This window comes from Apis laboriosa, unplaced genomic scaffold (assembly GCF_014066325.1).
Source record: "Apis laboriosa isolate Shangri-la unplaced genomic scaffold, ASM1406632v1 scaffold157_cov153, whole genome shotgun sequence".
In the NCBI taxonomy this organism is placed as follows: Eukaryota; Metazoa; Arthropoda; class Insecta; order Hymenoptera; family Apidae; genus Apis; species Apis laboriosa.
In genome coordinates, this window is record NW_025222075.1 from 686 (window position 1) to 16,576 (window position 15,891).

The following is a 15,891-nucleotide window of genomic DNA, read 5'->3' on the forward strand; positions in this document are numbered from 1 at the left end:
TCAAAATTGTATAAAACCTATTTTCAGTGAAGAATTATAAATGTTCTATAAATATTATCTTTGATGAATGAATAATTAAAAAATTACTTCTAATGTTAATTATTTTAATTTTTCGCATCGTATTCTTTTTTTTTTTTTAAATTTTCTGTAGGGCAAGTCATCGAATTTATCATCGAAAACTGGAACGCCTAGTGTGCCAGAAGCCTGAAACAAAGAAACGTTTGTCACCGTGAAAAATGCAACAACCGTTCACTTTTAATATTAACGCGTTTCGTTCACAATAACTTCTGTCCTGTGTTGCGTTACCGTCGTGTCGTATTAATGAAACAATAATTTATCGTGTTCCATTCTTTGCATAGTAAAACCGTTTATCTGACCATACGTGACAGGTGGTTCCTATCGCGGAATAGAAACAAATTCACGATCAAAACGCAGATTAGTTCGCGATGTACATATTTTACCCGGCATACGGTATGACATTGTCTCGTTTGCAATGTCTATCAGGCATGGACAACGCATGCATCGATTGCCAATATTTATATCGCTGATATGGAGAAGGATTAATTCCGTTTTATCGATATTGATGATTATATAGATTTTCCTAAAGTCTTGATATTAACCAAAAGTTTATATTAGCATATATAGTTATAGGCATGATAACATTATGTATAATGACTATTATTGAAGTTATTATGAAATTAATATTAGATAGTATTAATTTTTTAAATAAGAGGATTATATATGAAACAAATAATTTAAGAATAAAAATAAATTTAAAATAAATATTGACAATTAATTAATTTGTATTAATATAAGTTTCTGAATTTTTAAATTCTATTCTTTCTGTATCTTCTTTTTTCTATTTTTTCTTTCTTAATCGATTTTTATATATATTTCTAATTATTATTCTATTCTACTAAAAAAAAAGAATATTAATATATTTATTATTATATTTATTCAATACTTGTGTATCATTAAAATTATTAACGAAAATAACAAAAATAATAGATGTAACGAAAAGTTAAATTAATTTGATAATTATACAAATAAATTTTTAAATCCATTTGACACATAATTTTCTCATATTGCACATACATAAATCCGACCTGAATTATGTTTGTATTTCAATATTTGATCAGAGAATCAAATGTTTAATTATAGGCAATCTCAATTTTCTTAGACGATATCCCAGTATTTGTAGTAGAGTCTCCAACATATGTTCGACACCAGAGGTTGATCATGATTTCTGTATGATTCAGTCGTATGCCAGGTGTAAGACACGTAACACCGACCCCTGTGCATCATGAATTCTCTTTAATTTTTTATCTTTCGGTTTCTTCCCTGCCTCGTCGCGATTAGAGACAGTGAAACATGAATTCTACGAAGTGGAATCTTGTCTCGATGGTGATAGTGAGTAAAATCGATATTCCTTCCTTTGTGAAATCCTCGTTCTGTGATTAACATTACAATCATTTTAAACATTTTAAACACGACATTATATCGTATTAAGTTTTGTACCTTTTGATTCAATCTGTTCGTCATATGCAATTGAAACATGAGCGGTAAAAATTAGACATATTCCGATCTTTTCCATTAAATTCCTTTCCTTACATTATACACTTATAATACAAAGATCTACATCTCTTTTGTATTCTATAATTTGCTTAGTTTTAAAATTATTCATTTCTACAATTATGTGTTCCGCAATTTTAATTTTCCAAATTCCAATAATTCCTCCATTTCCCTTATTATTATTATATTAATTCCTTACTCCTATATTTCCATTCACGAATTTCAAAATTTTCCCCATTTTTCTTTCATTAGAACATGCAAACACACACTATATAATTCAAAATCTATCCTCAAAGTATACATATCGGTTCTGAAATAGGTTCATCGATAAATATAATTCATTCTTTGCACAGCTTTCATTGATCTCCATGGGAATACAATCGTCATCGAAGCAAGCCGGCCAAGCAAAGATACGATCCCAAAAACGTCACATCTCCGATCACTCGTTCAACGAGCCGTTCTACTGGGAGCACATCATCCGGGAATTCGTGTTCAGAACGATCTCACCGCCACCAACCGGCAACTATCACCTCTATAGACGTGTCTTGGAGGCGCCATTTTACAACGGTCCTTTTCCAATCGCCCCGAGCGACGCAACAAACGTTGTTCTCTCTCGTGGCGATGTTTATCACTTGCCAAGCGGCCACTGGCTCTTCTGCCAACAGGGATGCACCGAATGCGCCCTATGCAACGATCATACCCACGCCACGATCAAGTGGGTGCTTCGTAGAATCAAGAGAATCTCGTCGCACGGTGGCACGAGACACGATCTTCAAGTGACGATCGTGCCTCAGATAGACGGCAGCTATCACATGAGGAGCTTGTGGCCCCAGTCGTACGTCTACGTGACGTCGCAGGGCGAGCAGGATATATACTTGAACGACAAGCATAATTATCGCAACGATGCGAGCGCTTATGCGACCGTCGAGAACGATTCTTCGGGGGAGCAGAAGAAGATTAAGCAGTTTTGGATATACGCCGATAAAAATTCGTTGCCCGAGAAACGAATTGTCGTGGAGACGAGCGACAATCGAGGCGACCACGTTTCCACCAAACGTGTTCCAGAAAACGTCACCAGGGGACAGAGTGTGGAGAGCACGAGCGCGATGCCCAGGAAAGAGGACGAGGAGAGGATTGATCTGAAGAACGTTAAGAGGCAACGGTCGGAAACGATTGGAACGCAGCAAAGTTCGAATGGCTCTTCGACGGATGTTAGATCGAAGGAAAATGGAGGCAGGACGAAGCAATTGATACCCAGGTTGATACTTGGAACTGATCAGATGGGACAGAAACACTTGGTTCACGTGGTACCAGCCGATGCAACCACCAATACGAGTTTGATAAACTCTGTGATGTCCAATGTTTTGAACTCGTCTGGTCAGAATAGGACTGCCTATCAGCGAATATTGCGTAGGATATTGGATTCTTTGAATAATAATAGACGGTCTATTGAAAGATTCCTTGAACTTCCAATGATGTCAACAGGTGAATTTAGTTCTTTTTGATCATTAAGAAATAAATAGGATAGGAATTTGAGACTAATTTTATGGAATTTTTTTCTTTTTTTTTTTTTCTTTTCTTTTTTTTTAGAGAAATCGAATCAACAAAATGAACACCAGGAACAAGAAACGAGAAGTAATGTTCCAGGATTGCAAGGACAAGCAAATCATCCTTATACAATTCACAATAATAGGAATGAGTCTTCGTTTCAGAAACGATGGCCTTATACTTTAAATTGGAATAAACAACGTAGGATGTCTAACAATGATACATTTGTTAATAATTTTATAAACAATACTCACAATATTGGTCATAATTTCAATAACACTTACATTCTATTTCCTAAGGTACAGAATAACGATGCAGTAAGTAAGACTGCATCTAATAATCTTCCTTCTAAATTAATCGAAGATAATTATAAAAACAATACGATTCATCGTAACTTCAAGATGAATAATATTACACGAAATAACCAAGAATATAACAATAGCGTATTTTTACCTCGTAAATATAAAATATTAGTAACTACCGACTCAACTACAAAATCTGACGAAATCATGGATCATTTACAACCAAAGTAATTATATAATTTCTGCGGATTGAAATATTTAATCGAATAGCAGAAGTTCGATACCTGTTAATTTAAAAAGAAATTCAATTTAATACTCTAACCAATGCCATTGTATACAAACTCGAAACATAAATTTATTTTTATTATTCCAACTAACAAATAAATATCTACTGATTGATTTTATCGATATTATGGATTATTGATATTTATTAATTAAACTGATTTTTTTTTCTTTTTTTAGAAAAATGGAGTTAACGAACAACCATTATTAATCCTCCAAATTATCCTTCACTTTCGTTTATTTATTTATTTATTTTTTTTTTGCAAACAATTTTACTCTTTTCAACGACTACCACTCTACCAATAAACACCCAATACATTTTCATGTTTCTCAAAATTCCATCCACGCGTTATCCACCACACCTGAATCCATCTAATAACTCTCACAAAATCATCCAAACGATACCCTTTCATTTAACGCACTCTCTTGCAATAAAATTTCTTAAATCATTCTTTACCACCCTCTCTCCCTTTCAACGTTCGACAAACATCTCGTAATAAAACAAACTAAATAGCACAAGGGTTGGGAACGTCGCCTAAACGCTGTAAGCCCGTGGGTAGCACCATCAGTGGCACCGCTAAGAGGATCGGCGATCCTTAATCAGGCCTGGCGCGATCGTTTAAAACGATTATAACCCTTCCTTGTCCCACACCTGTATCACTAGGCATCGCATCAGCCTCGGCATATTAGCCGCTCAGGAGAGGGCGCCTCTGTCCCGCGTGTGACCTCCGCAAACTGCTCGGTCCCTCTCGTAATTACGTGACGATGTCTTGTGTACTATCATACGCACGCATGCTTATACAGGGTGTTCCAATAATCTTGTGCTATAATCGGATGTAGAGTACATTTTAATTGAAGAAAGGAGTATGGAAGTGGAGAACAGAGTATAGAAGGGTATAGAAATAGAAGTAGAATAGAATCTGTTCATTTCTATTTTTAGGAAAATTGATTTTGGAATTTCATCGAGTAATTAAGAGTGGCTCTAAATTGGAAATTTAATAATGAGTAATAGGTGATTAATTTTGATCAATTACAATTCGAAGAAGGATTTATTGATTTTTAATTGAATTTAATTTTTTAGGAAAGGAGGTAGATATTTAAATAAGATTTTATTCTGTATTTTACACTTTGTAATTATTGTTTCATATATAGAATATTCATATGTAATCAAATAATAATATATTTGACTACATATATTTGAAGAATTCATCAAGACCAAAGAGTATTTAATCAAGACATTTTTAAAGTTACAATTGAATTATTAAATACATTAAAATTTCCATCTAAATGATTCTTTGGTAATTCATAATTCATTCATTTTTTTTCCAAAATGGAATTATATATATCATTCTGCAAATATATTTCCAGAGATAAAATTCGTTTCGTTCCAAAACGAAGCTTATTCTTATTTTCAGTTTTTTAAAAAAAATAATCTCTTTTTTTCTTACATCATGACTATTCCGACACCCTATATACACACGAGTGTATACACTACTCCTCCTGAGGTGTTTCTCTTCGTCGCATACCTACACGCGTTCGCAGAGATGTACGGGGTATCCCTGTTCGTGAACTGGTGCGAGCACCAGCCCAAAGTACATCTATGTACGCGCGAGTACTTCGTGAACGAGAATTGTTGGCTCAATTTGGTGTACCTTTCGGTGTTGCAGGAGGATAGAAATTGGCGAGGTAAAGGGAGAGGATGGCGGAGGAAACGAGGTGCGTGGATGAAACGACGGTGGTAAGGTTTAAGAAGCAGAGGTAAGCCGGCGCTTATATTTAATTAAGGAGGATACGGGCTCCTGAGAGAAAGTCGGAAGAAACTCTGCTGGGTAAGAGAGAAAGGGTCTCTGTGTTTCTTGTCTAATTATCTACCCTTTTGCGTTCACTACCAGCCACGTTCACTTTCTACGTTTGTCTATCTGCCTCTATCTCCTCCTCTCTTTCCTTTCTCCCTGATTTCCGCCTTATGTTCTTACCAATGTCTGATTTTGCTCCTGCTTTCAATATAGCATTCTCTCTTTAGTTTTTCGTTAATTTTCTTATTCGAGATATTTCGTTTTCGACGAATTTTTAATAATTGTAATTATAGCTTCATCATCTCTTTTTTTTTATAAAAATTTTTTTTTTACTACTTGTATTTAGATCTTGTTACTGAGCCTCTTAAATGTAATATATTTTCAAAAAGATTGGAAAAGTATTTAGAAATAAGAATACATATATATTGTTTACAGTTTGATCAATTGTTTTCGAGTAAATTCGTTCGTCATCTATACTTTTTATTAACAAAGTTCCATAAGTACGTTTTTTTGTAGATTTTCAATTTTGATTCAAAGTTCTTACACAATATTATAACGATTCGCAACCAAAACGTTCAAAGCAATTCTCTCTATTAATTCTTTAGTTACGCCATCGTTGAAAAAAATTAGCGATAAGACGAAAGGGAAAGTCTTTTTCTTGAGAAGGAATTCCATCCAAGCAAAAGAAAGAAAGGGAACAGGTCCACGTTTCTTGTCTAATTATCTACCCCCTCTCCCTCTCTCCACCCTCACTGAGCCACGTTCACTTTCTACGTTTCCTATCTATCGCTTTTCTCTCCTTTCTCGTCTTTCTCTCCCTTGATTTCCGTCCAACTTTCCACGTTCTTACATCTGATTTCTCCCTGCACCGTCTCTCTTTCTCTCTCTCTCTCCCCTGCCCTCCCCCTCACACCCTTTCGTCTTTCCTTAATTTTCTTCCGTTCCTTTTCCACTTTGGCCCATTTCTTATCAAAGTCAAAACGATCACAGACATCGTCCTCGGACCAGACAAAACCCCTTTCCCTCTTTTTTTCTTCTTCTTCTTCTTCTCGTCGCTCGATTTCATCGTCGGAAATTACGAAATCGCGACGAGAAGAAAACCACGTCCAGTCTTTTTAATTAAATCATCCCTCCTTCTTCTCCTCTTTTCCCTCGATGGTTAACCTTCAACCGCGATATCTGGAACAAGGATATAGATTAAGAATATTCCTCTTCTTGCCTATCCCCTTCCCCTCTCCTCCTTACTGTATACACTCGTTTCAATCTATTCCCTCCGTTTCTTTTCCACCCTCTCTTCCACCCCTCCATTCGTTCCCTTCCCTCTATCCAAGTTCGAACCAATGTGCAAAACGATCGATTCGATCGGCGGTGGATTGGTTTTAACGAGTTTCCTTTCACCACGGTTTATCGTGAATCGTGGCCGCTTTCGTGGAAAAACTCCCCTCCCTTCCCCTCCTCTTCCCACCAGAAGCCGAATACGCCGGGGAAATTTCGACGGAAGATCTTAATTAAAGAAGCTCGCCCAAAAAATGGAGAGACCAATCTCTCCACCGTCTTCCTCTCTCTCTCTCTCTCTCTCTCTCTCTCTCTCTCTCTCTCTCTCTCTTTTCCTCTCCCCTGTCGGTTTCGAGATTGGTATTATTGCGTTGATTCGAGGGATTCGCCTATTATTAACCTGTCGTCGATCCCATTTACGATCGTGTATATAATTCGAGATCGGTGTAATCGAGATCGCGTCCTTCTTAACAGGATTCCTAATGAGATTCGATTCGAGACTATTCTCGATCAGTTTTTCGAACGAATTTTTTTTCTTTCGCTAAATTAAATTTCTATTCTAATATTTTTCATATAAAAATCGTACTGTTTTTCTCTATCATTGTTTGTTCGAGATTTTATGTTTAATGTTTCAATCTAGATATATGTTATTATCTCCTTCTTTCATTGTGATTAGAAATTGAGAAACGTAGCGAAAAAGATTAGAGAGAGAATGTCTTGATGAGTTTGTCTTCCATTATGGAATAATTGTTATTTATTATAAAAAAAAAAGAAAAAGGCTGAACATTAAATTAGCTCTTCGCGTAATTAAAATATATATTCTGGGGATAATGATACGGACGTTGTACAAAATTAGTAGAATAAATTATATTAAAACGAGATGGATCTCTTTGCAGGAAGAATTAAAAATGGCGATTTTCAACTACTACCTCAGGATGCCAATGATTTTCCACGCAACGATATTTATGTTTGCGCGAGAATGAAAATATTTAAACTTAATATTGATACGTGGAAATAGTTTGCCCGCGTTAAATATATATTCGATTCATTCACGATATCCGGTTTAATTAATGGCTGCTTCTTTCGTTTCAACGATTCCAAATTATTCTCCGCTCTCTGTTATTTCTGTTTCCCTTTTTTCCTATTTTCCTGTTGGCGGTTTCAAGCACCGTGACACGGTGATGCGCAAAATTATAAATATTTCTGCCTCTTAAAACCGACCGAAACCGATCGGTTTCGTTTATGCGTTATGTTTATTTCAATGTAGTCGTACACGCGATTTAAATATTTCGATGTCCGTTTCGTCGTTCGTTTTTATTTTTCTTTTTTTTTCTTTTTCTTTTTTTCTTTTTTTGTCTTTTTTCTCCCCTCAATCCCTCCGACTCATCGGATATTAACGAATCGCATTTGCACGTTCGCTCGATAGCCGAGCGATTTAATAAACATTTTGATTAAAACTCGCGTTTAAATAAAAAGTATAATACAACGAAGAGGGGAGGAAAAAATAGGATGAAGATGAGTGGGAAAGTTAATGTTCGCTCGTTGGAACGAAATAACATAAACGATACTTTAACCAATTAAAAAATCATCGAAATATTTCTCCGATGGAATAACTCGGCTTCCCTACCGATATTCGAATCGTTGGAATCCGATTGAAATTTTTTGGCAAATATTTTCGCGTAATTCGTTTTCCACGATGGAAACGTGGCTGTGAACAAAATTGAAATTATATACATACAAAGTAATCGTATGTAATCATATGTACATATATTAATATAAAAAGGATTGATCGAGTCATAAATTACGTTAATATACATACATTGAACGTATTTTAATAATGGTAAAATTTTTTAACACAATGGAAACTTTAATTCTTTCCGATTAAAAATGATAAAAAAAAATAATTATAAAAATAAAAAATAATTATAAGTATTACAGCTTTTAGCTTCGACAAGAAATAGAATAGAAATAGATAGAGTTCTAAGAAGCTTCTCTTAAAAATGTTCGAGTTTTCGAGAATTTTCCAACTATTTTTATAAACGTTCAAATTTCAATTTCGAGCCGTGCAAAATTTTATTACCAAATGATCTCGTGAATATTCGTTCGTCACGCATGAAAATTTCATCGATTATAACCGATCATAAAATTCGCATTCTCGTTCAATATCTTCTTCAAACTTTAAAATTTTCCACGCTGTTCCCTCTCATCGTGTGTACGCGATGCCCTTACGTAAACGGCGCGAGGTGTTCCAGCGGAAATGAGGGGAACGAGAAGCGAAAAGAAATCGGACGGAAAAGTGGAGCGCGAAGGAGCCAGGCTTTTAAGGAACGTTCCCAACTCTCTTTCTCTCTCTCGATGGGAAATTGTCGAGGAAGAGAGAAGGAAGACAGACAGGCAGAGCCTCTCGATCACGACGCACCTGAGTGAACAGGTTACAGCAGGGGGATGAAAAAGGAATGAGAGAGAGAAAGAAAAAAAAGAAGAGGAAAGAAATAAGAGAGTAAAGGCTGTCTTTCCCCGTTCTCAGATATTTAAATCCGAACCCTGAGCCGAAATCTCGAAGACAAGATGGTGGGTGTTGGTCTGGAACTGGTGTATCTTGAGGGGACGAGTTGAAAGCAAACCTTGGAGAGAGAGAGAAAAAGAGCAAAAAAAGAAACGAAGGGTGAAGGTGGGCGGAAGATGGAAAGGAAGGTAGAGCTAGTTGTTCGAGCGTGACGTGTATTCTTGTACCGGGTGAAGCCGAAAGACGTAGCGCTCAGACTTTTGCCGGGGCCTTCTTCTTTGCGGACGAAGAAAGATGGCGGAGGCGAAGGGGAAGAAAGGGAGGAGGGAAGAGGGAGGAAGGTTCAGGGAAAACGTGGTTCTTAATGGTGTGGGTGTGCCGACGAGCGAAGAGGAGTAAGTTTTAAAAACATCCCGCCCAATACGCCTCTGGTGCCGGTTTTATCGTTGCCCACCCCTACCACGTTGCCACCAACGGTCTGTCTCTCGTGAACTCTCGTATCCGGGCGAAACCTTTTCCGGCTCGAGATACTCGCGCTTCACGTACCGTCGCCTTGTAAATCCTGGCGAAAAGCATCTGCCTGGTATCAAGGAAACACGTCCACATGAGCGACACATGAGCGATTTCTTAGAACCAGCGCGAGTAGAGGACATGCAATTTTATTACGACCCTCTCCGCCTCCCCTGCCGGCCGACATCTTGCCAGAAACGGGGACGGTTGCGAGGGAGGGAGGAAATAGCGCAACAGGGCAGAGGATATGTTTGCGAGGAGGAAATACACAGGATTAATGGTTGAATGGTTTTCACTCGTGTAATATGGAAAAGAACGTAGAAGTGGAGGGATGTTCGGGGGAAAAGGGGGCGATCATTTTCGTTTTTCATCTCGAGACGGGATTTTATTAAAATTTGTGGACGCGGATTTCTGGGAGAAAGGAACATTCCTTGTCTTTGTTTTCGCTTTGCGCGAATGTACGCCGTGAGATGTGTTTATTTTTGAAGAGACGTGAATGTAAATAAAGGGAACGATACAGGAGATGTAAAGTCGAAGGAAGATAGGCTGTTCTCTGTTAATGTTTAGTAGGAAATCTGACACGAACATTATCGGTTCAATTATGATGCTTGTAATTCTTTCGGATTTTATTATTCGTATTATTTGTTTCGTCATTTTTTTTTTTATAAGAGTTCCATACATGGATAGCGTAAAATCCACAGAATTTTCTTATTATTATTTGCATTTAGATTGCATTCCCTCTGAATTTTCCAAATATAGTAAATAGAAGCATAAAAGGTACAAATATTTTATCTAGCAATGAAAATTTCGAATAAATCTTCGAATAAATATTGATCTTAAATTCGTATACAAACAAATATAACAAATATAATAAATTTGAAACATGTGTTTAAAATACAATATGTTTAAATTTTCAAATATTATATTAATATGTATTATCTCGTGCAACTTTGAATAATTAACAGCATACGATAATTTATTGAATCGAATCAAATTTCAAAATCACACATACACGATTTCACATCATTTATCATTCTTTTTCAATTCTCCGTTACATCCTTTCTTCACTTTGAAATTTCCAAACAAGGTGCAATCAAGTAGTCAAATAATTTATTTTGCAAAGTAACACACGAGCAATACAACGATTAATTTTTTCTAATTTTAACATCGTTTGTTCTCTTTTCAATTAGATACCTCAATAGACCGAATATTTTGGTAATTTTCCAAAAACTAGAGGTCGCGTTAGAAGGCTCTCGGCATGTATTTGATATTTGATGTAAAGACGTTTCGTGGTACATCAACGTAGCTACGCCTCGCTTCATTCTTCGCCCCTTTTTGCGGCGCGCTTTGACCGACAGGGGAAGATTGGATATTTCTTTCCGGGAAAGGTGCGCACCTGGCTTTCCCTTCGACAACCAGTCGAGAACGAGACGCGTGTACATCGGTGAGACTTGCAACTTCTCTCACGAGTGGAACGCAAAAATGTGCACACAACGACAGCCACGATCAAAAAGAAGAAAACGAGGAGACTTGGTAACACGCGAAACATTCCATTGAAATGTAGGGAAGAAAAGAAAAAAAAAAAAAGAAAGGAAAGAAAAAATAGAGAAGAAACGAAAGGGATGACGTCGAAAGAAGGAAGGAAGGGTGAACGGTTGATCGAGAGGGGATGGATGAAGAAGAAGAAGGGGGGGAACAACTAAAAACAGCTCGATCTATCGACATCCTATTTCGTTTCCTATTACGCGAACGTCTGAAACAGGCGATTTATTTGGTTTATTTTCATATGAAACGTTCTTTGGCACGATCTCAAAGGAGAAGTCGAGCCTCTACGTCCTCTCCACCCCCACAGCTCTTTCCCTTCCTCCATCCCTCTTCATCCTGGATCCCCACGGTTTCTTCACACACGATTACGATCGATCCTCACCGAAACTAATATCCGAATTTTTGTAATTCCTTTTGCCGGATATATTGAAAGCATCTTCTTATCGAGGAAACGTACTCGTCGTTCGTCCTCCTATCCCTCCTTCCTTTCGATAATTGGCTCACGGAAAGAAAGAAGGAAAGAAGATACGCAAAGTCTCGTAGGTGTACAAATTCTTGCTTGTTCCCTCGCTTTTAATTCGCGACAAACGCGAGCCGTCATTCGCAAATTAGATTCGAAACGAGAGCGGCTGTTTTGGCAATTAGAGTCCCGAAAGTTTGAACGACGAGAATAAGTTCTCTCTTCCCGGGCTCGAGAGGATTCACGCGTACACGACTTTAAAACGAAATATTTCATTATTTGCAATTATAACTGTTGCGCAGTGAACTTTCGTTGTTGCGAAGCTAACCGTCTGAAATTAACCGTTCTCCGCGCGAAATACTCACTTCCTGCCTTCCGTTTTCGCGCTTGTTGCTCTGTGGAGTGGTGGCCGTAATTTTAAATCTACTTGTTTTGCGATGAAACGATTTGAGCACACGAGCGGATGTTATTTTAGGAAATTAGGATTGTTATATTGTTTTGAAGCGTTATAGTTTTTTTGATAGATTTCATGATAATTTAAATTACGAAGAGTTTGAAAGGGTATGATCTGCAAGTAAGTCTCAAACTATAATTCGATTAATTGTTTAATTTGTTTAATTGTTCGTATAAGCGCGAAAATTTTTTAATACTAATTTTTATTTATAGTACGCATAATGGGATTATTCCTTTAGAATATTTTCAAAACTGTTGATGACAACGGAACGAATCAGATATGTGAATAAATTCTTTATCAGCTGGACTTGTATTCTTATTAAATATTTTTTAATTTCATTCAAGTATCATAAAAATTGATCGTACCACTAAATTTAAAGAATAGAGAAAAATCCCAGTGACCCATCGTTGTTCGTTGACCAATTAAAAGAATTTAATTAACATCCTAGCGAAATATATATAATTTTTATTAATCAACGATCAAATCAGCGTAAAAATCACTTGGCTAGAAAATTAAATTAAAATTGCATCGTATTTCGACGAAATAGAGGCGAAAGATTACACCAGATGGAAAAATAACTCGTTCGATGCACTCCCACGATTCTTTTACAACAACCGATGCGACTGGCCGATGATCGAGTTTCCACGTTTTATGGAATTATCGGGGAGAATCGATGGCGTTGAATTTTATTTTGACATTTATACGCGCATCGAAGCGTGTAATCAGCAAAGTGGTCCCGGATACAGTTTCCATCCCAATATAAATTGGCGGCCGCCTGACGTCTGTTTAATCGTTGCCGGCTGCAGAAGTAACGAAATTAAATAGACATCGGGATAATGATAATAATAACAATAGAACAATTGTACGTTTTAAGCGGAACAGCGCGCAAAAGCAGCCACCAGTGTTCCGTGAACGCAGCATCATTAGTGTCAGCTGGCTCGTGTAAACGAATTCTGCTCACATACGGTTGTTGTCATTGTTGTTGTTACATTTATTCCGCCGGCTAGTGGACAGATACTCTAATTTCTCGTTTCAACGTCTGAACACGTTGTTACATTAAAACGTGATTTACGTAACAACCGTGGCACAGAATTTGTTGTGTACTTAAATTTTAAATTATTATCAATTGTGTACAACCGTGTGAAACAAACCGTGAGTAATTTGCGTTGAATCCAATCCAGAAATATTCCGATTCGTTTTAAACCATTGAACATGGACGGTGAATTGACTCGTTATTTCAAATTAATTCTGCGAAGTTATTCGGATATATGAATGTTTTGTTGAAAGTTAAAAGCTGTTTGCGCGTGCGGGATATAGAAGAAATATAACGATTTTATACGATAATTATAATATAATGATTGAATTTTTTTTTCTTTTTAAACTTCAATCGATATTGATATTTGTAAATTGAAATTTATATTAAGAAACAAAAAGGGGAATAAGTTGGGATTAATTAAAGTTGAAAATTGAATATTTAGAATTATGAAAATTAACATTTTTTTATTATATAATTGCATCATTTTTATAATTAATATAATCTAAGAAATAAAAGAAAAATTACATAATTCTTTCACAATGAATTGTTCGAGAGAAATTCGAACAAACTGTTAAAAATACTTATATAAATTTCACATCTTGAATATTACAATGCGAAAAATTGATATTCTTGATATCGAAAATTTCGATAATAAATATAATTACTTTCTATAGTTTCCAACTTTTAATATTATTACACTGTCGGAGTTAATTGATTCGAATCTAGTACAAAGAAACAATTGAAACTTTTATTGTTTCTGGCCGGTATCGCGGGGAGAGCTAATTTCAAAGGTTGTTCCCATTGGTAACAGAGATGTTTCAGTGACGTGCAATCGTGTTCTTGGATATAAAACCGTCGTTAAACTTCGTTTTTTATAGGTTGACGCACGATTTCGGGAAATGGGTTAATAGAATCCCGATTCGAGCACGCCATTGAACGAGGTCGACCGTTTAGTTCTCTCCTCGAAGAAGAGGAAAAGTTCATCCTTTGCCCCAGGTAGAAAAAAGATGCAATTAGCTCTTCCGTTTCTTATCCTTCAATTTATAATCGCATCAAACTTCTCATCGCGTGCTTTGATCCTTGACGAAAAAATCTCTGAGAAACGAAGAATCAGAGGAAAAAGAAGCTGAACTAAGGGATAATGAATGACGAAGGAACACGGATGTTTCTTTTTGCCGAATAATCTCCTTTATTGAAATCGAAGAAAATTGTTTTTCCATTGGACGAACTATTTTCTTATTCCCTTTCCGCCATCGATACCGTATCGATACCTTTTGATAAAGAAACTGAGATACTTGGCTTTGCAATTAAACTCCAATGGTGCGAAATGGTTTTATCATTAGGGAAAATCTCATCATTTTGTTCAATTTTAATCATAAAATATCCGAATGCTGTATAAATTAATTCAACATTTACCAGTATAGGTAGAGCATTGAATAAAAGATAATGTATTAATTAAGACCATGAATTCACCATTCCTTATGAACAATCGTCTGAATTTATTACAAGTCTTTTGTTTAAATATTAAATTATTATCTTTAATTTAAAAAAAATCACTTCTTTCTTCGTGTTTCTTCGCACAATCTAATTTAATATATTGGAAGGAAACATTTACGCGCAATGAATGTTTCAATAACAATATCTCTATGCCAATAATAAACATAAGGTTAAAGTCTCTATTTACAAATCCTAATCTTCGTTTCAAAGAATATACAGATCGCTATCGTTCAACGAAAACAAAAGCCTTCTGTTTCGTATCGAAATCCAGTCAATTACACGAATTCCCACGGTACACATCGTTGCTCCGGTTCATTTAACGATATCCATTCCAAGCGTTGCGTTTTACATCGGTGGACATCGATCGTCACCTAATACCGCAATTTCCGCGATGATCCTCGGATTTGATATCAAAGTGCCAGCTATTGTAAAGCGTTTAAGGACGATTGCATAACCCATAAAGTTCGTTGCGGGGTGGAAAGAGAGAGAGAGAGAGAGAGACGAATAGGCTCGACAAAGGAGGATAAGGAGATTGAAATAGGAACCGAAGATGAGAACAGAAGGGGAGAAAGAGAAAGAGAAAGAAAAGGAGGAAAAGGAAGAAAGAGGGTGAATGAAGAAACGAAAAAGAGGGTATTCTGGAAGCTATCCGACTGAGAAGCCAGACACCAGGACCGTGTTACTTCCAGGCCGCCGATGCCTTTTGATCTTTCAAAGTCTAGACTTCCTCCAGTCTTCTAACCTATCCGAGGCAGTCGTGCTTACCAGGAAGTAAATGCTTCGAGACCGACTTATCGAAACTTCACGGAACTGTTCTGATATCCGTCCCCCTTGCAAACCCTTTCCTCGCGAATCAACAAAGAGATACTGCTTTTTTGAGGGTAAGTCGTGCCAAGTGGAAATTATTTTCTTAATTTGTTCTTTCTTGGGAGGGGAAGAGATTATTGAGAATATCGTTTAAGCGTATATTTGAAATCGTTTCTCGAGTAAATATTTCTTGAAGTGATTCCTCGATTTGGAAATAAAAAAATCTTGAGAATTAAGATGAGAAAGTCAAGAAATTTATTCCACGAGAATTAATTTTGCAAAAGAAATAATGGGAAACAAT

At 36.5% G+C, this 15,891-nt stretch overlaps 1 protein-coding gene across 2 annotated transcripts; it reads left to right on the forward strand.

Annotated features, from left to right (window-relative positions):
- The first annotated feature begins 1,064 nt into the window (after positions 1–1,064).
- LOC122710816 (homeobox protein 2-like) lies at positions 1,065–3,757 on the forward strand. 2 transcript variants are annotated; one of them, XM_043928953.1, is made up of 4 exons: positions 1,065–1,410; positions 1,926–3,057; positions 3,163–3,321; positions 3,420–3,561. In XM_043928953.1, the coding sequence occupies exons 1-4, from the start codon at positions 1,372–1,374 to the stop codon at positions 3,428–3,430; spliced, it is 1,341 nt and encodes a 446-aa protein (XP_043784888.1). In that variant the 5' UTR covers positions 1,065–1,371; the 3' UTR covers positions 3,431–3,561. The 2 variants fall into 2 exon arrangements, with proteins under 2 accessions (XP_043784888.1, XP_043784887.1); XM_043928952.1 differs by having other exon boundaries at positions 3,163–3,757.
- The last annotated feature ends 12,134 nt before the right edge of the window (positions 3,758–15,891 follow it).

Excerpts from the sequence above, each read along its gene's own strand:
- LOC122710816 (XM_043928952.1), top strand. The coding sequence starts at position 1,372 with ATGAATTCTACGAAGTGGAATCTTGTCTCGATGGTGATA. Across the intron at positions 1,411-1,925 it reads ATCTTGTCTCGATGGTGATA|CTTTCATTGATCTCCATGGG; the intron begins GTGAGTAAAATC and ends TTCTTTGCACAG. Across the intron at positions 3,058-3,162 it reads ACTTCCAATGATGTCAACAG|AGAAATCGAATCAACAAAAT; the intron begins GTGAATTTAGTT and ends CTTTTTTTTTAG.